A 7339-nucleotide genomic window follows, 5' to 3' on the forward strand; every position below is an offset into this window, starting at 1 on the left:
CAGGTGGGCGGGCCATGTCCCACTGCCTCTGAGACTTACCTTGTCAGAAGCAAAACTGTGCTCCCTTCCTCCGCACCGGGCTTTCTAGAAACACCCCAGTAGCCTTGAGAAAGAAAGAGCTCAGGGGATTCTCCACAGATGTCCCTGCCTGTGGGGTCTATTTTCTTGTTTTGCCAGAAAAAGAGTTTGAAAAAAGAGAAATCAAGCTCTTTAGCATGATGCCTACCACGTGGTGAAGTCTCAAAATGCACCTGTCCGTCTGCTGGGAATGAAGCGAGGGAAGGACAGGCAAGGCCAAAATGGTTTCTAAGCAGGATCTGCTGTGTCTTGGCTTTCTGGAGGAGGAGCTCGGGAGGCCCGAGGGCTGTGGGCAGCGGCGGTGGGGAGGGGCCCGCGTGGTTCACACGCACACGTGTTCTTTATAGTTACAGCAACTGTGTCTGTAGTTAGGGGTCAGGAGGGCACAGGCCTCACAGCTGGCTTCCTGTGTGTGGTGTCCCCCCGTCCTCCACGGCCACGTACATCCATGTACCCCAGCACACACAGCGGGAAGTGAGAGGGCTCTGCAGGCACCATGGACACTGGGCAGAGGGCCCATCTATCCACACGCGTTGACACAGATTTACCTTTTTTTTGTCTTTTTTCGTGACTGGTAACGGGATCGCAACCCACGGTGTCGCGCCCTTACCATGACCGGCAATGGGATCACAACCCTCAGTGTTGCACCCGCACCACGCTCAACCAGTGAGCGGACCGGTCTCTATATGGGATCTGAACCCTTGGCGGGAGCGCCGTAGCGCTCCCAAGCGCTGCACTCTACCGAGTGCGCCACCGGGCCGGCCCCAGATTTACCTTTAAGGCTAAGGTCTGTCTGTGAAGCTTGTGTAGTGCTGGGGAAAGTCAGAGAAAGATAACTTGATAGGCTGTATAGTTAGGTTTTATGCCCTTTTCTCCATGTGTCTTATAGGACACAATTTAAAGCAGTTAAGTGAAAAGAGGTGGAGAGAAAGCCAGAGGCAGTGAGCACCTCAGGGTCTGGCCCTGCTTAGGAACCAGCTGGCTGCAAACATGTCCCTTGTACCCCCAGGCTCAGTGGGTGACAGGTGGAAAGCCGCCAGCTTGGCCTCTGCAGGGTCAGGCCTCCTCTGTCTCCTCACTGTGGCTGATTATTTATTAGGAGATATCTTGTGCCTCCCTTTTCCATTTTCTCTAGAAGGCAAAATTTACATAGTTGGCTTCAGAGAAATGATTTTAAGCAGATACACATTAGGGGTTTATCATAAAAGGGTGTCGCCTATTTCAAGGGCAAACATGAAAAACCAAGTGTGCTTTTATGGTTTTTCAGATCTGTTGCCTAATTTCTAGGGCATATTACCAATCTGGTTCTTTCTATTTAATTTATTAAAAACAATGCTTTTCACCCCTGTTGAGTGAGCTGTGTTGAGTCATAACAGAGTTACATACACACACATATGCCCCCCGGGACTTGAGAGAATACTGTGTGGTGCTTCTGGGCTGGAGGTGGGGGCACAGGGTGGGGGTGGGGGAGGGCTCATATTCAATTGCTTCCAGAAAACCCAAGGAGGAGACACATGTCCCTGGAACTCCACAAGCGGAGGTATTGAGTCTTGTTCCCTTGGCTGCCACCTGGTCTGCCCTGTGAGGTCCCCAGGGCTCAACCAGGGGTCTTCTCTTTTGTTGCTCTCCACTCTTGGCTGGGAAGCTGACTCCCACCCCTTCCTGCAGGACATGAATGTACAGCATGTTTCCCTCTGGCTCCTGGGCGCGATGCTCATTCTGTACTCAGTGCACACCCATGGGCTCAGGAGATGTCAGGTTTCCGTGGACACGCGCCATATAGAAGAGAGTTTCCAAGAAATCAAAAGAGCCATCGTGAGTATGGGTTGGGGCAAAGGTGTGGGCAAGGGCGTCTGCCTCGCCTTAAGTCTTAGCTTGAAAAGCAAGTTCCTTCGTTATTTTGGGTGTCTCAGGAGAACACGAAGTATTCATCGCTGTGTCTGTTCTTATGTTTCCCTCCACAGCAAGCTAAGGACATCTTCCAAAATGTCACTATCCTGTCCACATCGGAGGCCCTGCAGAGCATAAAGGTATTGGCCTATGTCTGCTTTTTCCTGTATTTTTATCTTTATGGTGAAGTGGCCCTGGGGTGAGGAAGAAGTCCCCACCCTGTCTCCTTCTCTTTGCCAATCTCCAGTGCACTGAAAATGCTCCAGGCTTCTCATTTGTCAGCCTGGATGTGTCAGGGCACACTAGTGTCCCGGGAACTTGGAAACCCCTGGAAGAGATTAAAGAAGTGCCACTTCCTAGAGAGTGATTGGGAGTGCCAGGTGCTCAGAGGGGACATGGTTTCTGTAGCTTGGGGGTAGTTTTGGAAGAGAAAATGAACTGAGGAGTTTATTTTAAAATCTGAGGAGGCTGTAGATAGTGGGTAAAAGGGACGAGGGATTTGGGGGACACAGGAGAATGGATGTGAGATCAGCGAAGGTGGGAACGTGAGTTGGGGATGATGAGGTGACCAGGTTTGTGGTGCGATGGATCTGTATGTGATTGGTAAAAAAATACCATGGAGTTGTTTTACAAAGGCCCTTGAAGGCTGGTCCTCGGCCCTATAATAGAGGCAATGGAGAGTCACTGAAGGTTTTCGAGCCAAAAGTTATACAAGCACAAAATGTCTGAGAAAGACAGCCTGGTGATGTGCTTTGCAGAGGACTGCTTGAGGCAGGAAAGGCAAGGAGGAGGTTTCCCCAGCTGTGCAGGCGAGAAGTGATGAGAGTGTGTCACAGAACAGCCAGCCTAGCAGGTGATAATTCACTTTACAAAAGGGGCCAGGAGGGATGCTTTTAAAAGTGGGCACTTCCAGTCCTTGAAATCATTCTAGAAAGATCCCATATTTTCAGGGATTTATGTGACAGAGTGTAAAGTATATCTGTAATAACTTCCTTTTTCCTCAGTCTTCTCTGTGCACATGAGAGAGACACATCCGTCATTCTTCTAGGCAGTGACTTATTTGTGATGAATAGATGTCTTCACTTACTAAACAATATTCCAGCCAACTGTATTACAGACTCCTAAGATATCACAGCTGGAAGGGACCCAAAAGACCATGTGTTCCCAAACCATCATTTTCACATGAGGAAATGGAGACTTTGAGGGGGAGAATGGCTAGTTAGTGGCTGAGCCAGGACTAGACCCCCAAGTTTATTCCTCCACTTCGAGATTCTTTCTCCTGTCAAGGATAGAGCTGATGTGGAATAAGGAAAGGAGTCAATAAAGATTCAAGACTTTATCATCCTTCCTTCCTTCCTTCCTTCCTTCCTTCCTTCCTTCCTTCCTTCCTTCCTTCCTTCCTTCCTCCTACCATGCTCCTTTTTCTAGCACCCCAATCTTTGATAACACGAAGTGTGTAACTTTTTGCTTCCTGGGTTAAGGAATCCAGTGGGAGTGGAGAAAGGGAAGGGTTTCATGCTCCGCGTACAGCTCACCATCTAGGAAAAGCTGCCTTTGGGGCGGTGGAGGCTTTGCTCCTCTCACACTAATGGAGATGAATGCGCTGTTCTGCTGTGAAGCGCTCCCTCCTTACATGGGGTGCTAAGCCATCTGCAGAGTAGCTCACTGGCTCTCCGGGCAGGGTGCAAACTGTAGAAGGAAACTGTCTCGCTAGCTTCTCTGGGGCTGTGCTTAGGAGCCCTCTCTTAAAGGGAAATACACTCTGCAGGCTGTGGACCTACCCAGATGTGCCCATTTTCTCAGCTGTCACTCTCATTTCTGTACACCTCAGCCCCATTTGAACAATCCCTGCAATTTAAAAAGGGCACCCTGGAGGAGAGCCTAGCAATGTGGCCCAGAGCAGGGTGGCCAGGATGAACACAGTGTCATGACAGTTGAAGGAAAGCATGCCTGGCACGCACCAGCCCTTGAAGGTTGATGAATGGGAGAGTTTACAGGGTCTGTGATGTGAGGAAGAACTTTTCAGCCATCAGTCCTCTTAAAAATGAGGCACCCGATTCCTGGAAGGATTTAAGCAGAGGTTAGTGATGCCATGGGGATGCGGTGGAGCATTCTAGTGTACGACTGGATTCTGGGCCCCTCTTCTGTTCCTGTATCTCTGGCTGTACACAAGCAGAAGGTCAACCGGAGTCTGTCCCCACCACCTTTGCCACGAGCAGCTTTGACATAAGAGGGAAGGAACTCGCTGAGACCATTAGGAATTTTAAATAATGGCTTTAGTTCTCTCGCTTCCTGCTGCCCCTGCTCAGACAGACTGCTTTTGTGTCTAAGATGGTTAGAGAAGAGGGCCTCTGGGAATGTCTGTCACCTGTGTCTGTAGCCCTCAGACGTGTGCTGCATGACCAAGAATGTGCTGGCGTTCTACGTGGACAGGGTGTTCAAGGACCATCAGGAGCCGAACCCTCGAGTCTTGAGAAAAATCAGCAGCATCGCCAACTCTTTCCTCTACATGCAGAAAGCTCTGCAGCGATGTGTGAGTCACTGCACCAGGATTCCAAGCATCTGTTCCCCATCTGCCCAGGGAGAGCCCAGGACGTGCTGGTCCCGGTTGGCCTTCTGATGTGGTTCCTGGGGTCAAAGGAGATTCCCTTCCCTGTGGTCCACGGGGAGAACTGCTGAGAATCTCTTCCGTGGTCACTCCTGTCCCAGGGTTTCCTGCCTGCCGATAACTCATCAGAGGGTGTCTTCATGGATAATCCTGCTGGGGTGACCCAAGTATTCCTTAAGTAGCTGCAGGGCTGGCCCATGGGCGAGGCATACCAAGGATTCCAGTCTTACCATACACGGACCACTACTTTCTCTGTTTCTGATCCTTTGGGGTTTGCATAACAGTTAACCTCTGGGTCGTCCCTTGGGATAGCCTGTCCCTAAGGGTCACCTATAAATTCATTGTGATCTATTAAAAACAAATTATCAGAAACAAAACCAAAACAAATTGACAAAAATTTAGATCAGGAAATAACCTGGGTTCTAGGCCCATTTCTGCTAATTTCCTGTGTGACTTTGTGGCCAGTGACTTCGCCTCTCTGTGCCTCGGATTCTAAAACTGTTAGAAGGGGTAATGACCCCTGTTCTACTTACGTTAATATGATAATAGAATCAAAAAGAGTCATGTAACCAATTATTTAATTAATTAACCCCAGTTGTGGCCAGTGACTTCGCCTCTCTGTGCCTCGGATTCTAAAACTGTTAGAAGGGGTAATGATCCCTGTTCTACTTACGTTAATATGATAATAGAATCAAAAAGAGTCATGTAACCAATTATTTAATTAATTAACCCCAGAGATGTTTATTGAGTGCCTTCCTTGAGGGGTGCTGCAGTGACGAGACAGACATGGTGCCTACTCTCCTGGTGCTGATAGTTTGGTAGGCTGTGAACCCAGAAAAGCAAAAGCCATGGTCAGATGCAGGGTGACAATACAGACAGGTCCTGTTCCCCTCTGGTTGCCCCCACAAGAGTTTACTCACCTGACTCTTAGCATGGGAGGGAAGAGAAATGTCACTCCCCACAGGAGGAGGTGACATTTCTTCCCTGGTGCTAAGAGCGGCCAGGGAGGAAAGGTCCTCTGACAGGTGCTGCCTCCACTTTATGACAGCAGGAGCAGAAGCGGTGTCACTGCAGGCAGGAAGCTACCAATGCTACCAAAATCATCCATGACAACTACGATCAGGTAAGGTCGGGGAAGAGGACTGGGAAGATGGCAGGTGAGAGGTAGAAGCCTGAGTGAGGGAGTGCCCACCCTTGAGCCTCCTCCACTCAGATTCATTCATTCACTCAACGAGCATCCGTTGTGGACCCTCCCAGTTTTCTGTGTCTGCAAAGAGTGTGTTGGTCTCATTCACTAATTCCCTGGGCTCCCCTTCACCATCTTCTTAGACCCTCGCATATCAGACCTGACCTGTATTATGATTTGGGGACAGCACATACAGCTGCAGATGGGGATGACGCAGGGTGAGCAAAGACCCGCAGTGAATTATAAGCTGTTAGGCATGAAACATGTGACCTGGGTGGTATCACTGCTGTCATACCTGTCACCAGCATGGTGTGTGCTGATGAAGACACAGTGCTTCTCATGTAGCTGCCGATGTACATGCATGTCGCATGCAGATGTGGGTGGAGAAGCAGCGCTTTTCATGGGCATCCACTGGAGATCTCGTTAAAATGCAGATTCTGGGTCAGTAGGTCTGGGGTGAGGCCCGAGTTCCTATATCTCGACCACACTCCCAAATGATGCCAATTCTTTGAATAGCAAGGAGGTAGGGAGTCTGTTCTGAGCTCTGCTTCTTCGTAGAGAGGCTCTAGAGGATAATATAGAAATAGCTGAGTCATGTGGTTCTTAGAATAAGCTAGATATTGTTCTAAACACACTACAAGTATTAACACATTTGTCCTTCACAACAATGCTGTGAGTCATTATCTATCTGCACTGGATAAATCAGGAAACCAAGGCACAAGCAGGTTAAATAACTAAGCTCACGCTGCAACTAAGTCGTGGAGCTAGGATGTGATCCCATGCTGCCTGGCTCCACAGAACGTGCTTTTAGGTCTTACCTCCTCCTTTTAGTCTGCTGAGGGAGGAGGAGGAATAAATCTGGAGGCTGGGGCTCTGCTTCCAGCTGTTACTAACTGGCTGTGTGATGTTGGATAGGACACTCATCCTTAGGGGCTCTGTGCTTTACTATGTCAAGTGGGGACAACACGGCCCTCCCTACCCACCGCAGAGCACCACAGGGATTAAGACTTTCTGGGAGAACAGAAGTACTAAAGCAAGCTGATGTGAAAAGAAAACAGGCAGGAGAACTGGCCTGTAAGGCAAGGTTTTTCTAAGAAAAATAGAGGAAAGAAAACAGAAAGGAAAGACTTTTTTCATTGTGTTTATAGGAGTTGACATGATTTAATGCTTGTTGGTGCAAAAAAACCCTTTGGTTGCCTGTTAGGAAAATAATTTTCAGTCTATATGCCATGTGAATATATTTGATGACTAAAAAGAAGACCTTGTAGGGAGCAGAATATGGGGAAAGTGATTTGAAAACTATTACAAAAGTCTGGAAAGGTAGGTTCTTATAATGATTTCATTGGTTTCAGCTGGAGGTCCGCTCCGCCGCTGTCAAGTCCCTGGGTGAGCTCGATGTCTTTCTAGCTTGGATTGACAAGAATAATCAAGAAACTTCCACTGCTTGACAACAGGAGCCTGCCGAATTATCTGGGGGATAAATACCCGCTGTGGGAGACAGCAAACTTTGAAGGAAAGGGTGTAGAAGAAGACGCCCATGTTTATCCAAATAAGGGTCTTTTCAAAGAAACCCTGCT

At 48.7% G+C, this 7339-nt stretch overlaps 1 protein-coding gene across 1 annotated transcript; it reads left to right on the plus strand.

Annotated features, from left to right (window-relative positions):
- The first annotated feature begins 1749 nt into the window (after positions 1-1749).
- Positions 1750-7210, plus strand: IL19 (interleukin 19). Its single transcript, XM_008593613.1, has 5 exons — positions 1750-1893; positions 2043-2108; positions 4349-4501; positions 5625-5699; positions 7115-7210. The coding sequence occupies exons 1-5, from the start codon at positions 1750-1752 to the stop codon at positions 7208-7210; spliced, it is 534 nt and encodes a 177-aa protein (XP_008591835.1).
- The last annotated feature ends 129 nt before the right edge of the window (positions 7211-7339 follow it).

Source organism: Galeopterus variegatus, unplaced genomic scaffold (assembly GCF_000696425.1).
Source record: "Galeopterus variegatus unplaced genomic scaffold, G_variegatus-3.0.2 Scaffold9406, whole genome shotgun sequence".
NCBI classification, from domain to species: domain Eukaryota; kingdom Metazoa; phylum Chordata; class Mammalia; order Dermoptera; family Cynocephalidae; genus Galeopterus; species Galeopterus variegatus.

What these genes read in the sequence shown, in the direction of transcription:
- IL19 (XM_008593613.1), top strand. Translation starts at nt 1,750, where the DNA reads ATGAATGTACAGCATGTTTCCCTCTGGCTCCTGGGCGCGATGCTCATT. An exon ending in AAGAAATCAAAAGAGCCATC is followed by an intron (nt 1,894 to 2,042) that starts GTGAGTATGGGT and finishes TTCCCTCCACAG; the next exon opens with CAAGCTAAGGACATCTTCCA. An exon ending in AGAAAGCTCTGCAGCGATGT is followed by an intron (nt 4,502 to 5,624) that starts GTGAGTCACTGC and finishes ACTTTATGACAG; the next exon opens with CAGGAGCAGAAGCGGTGTCA.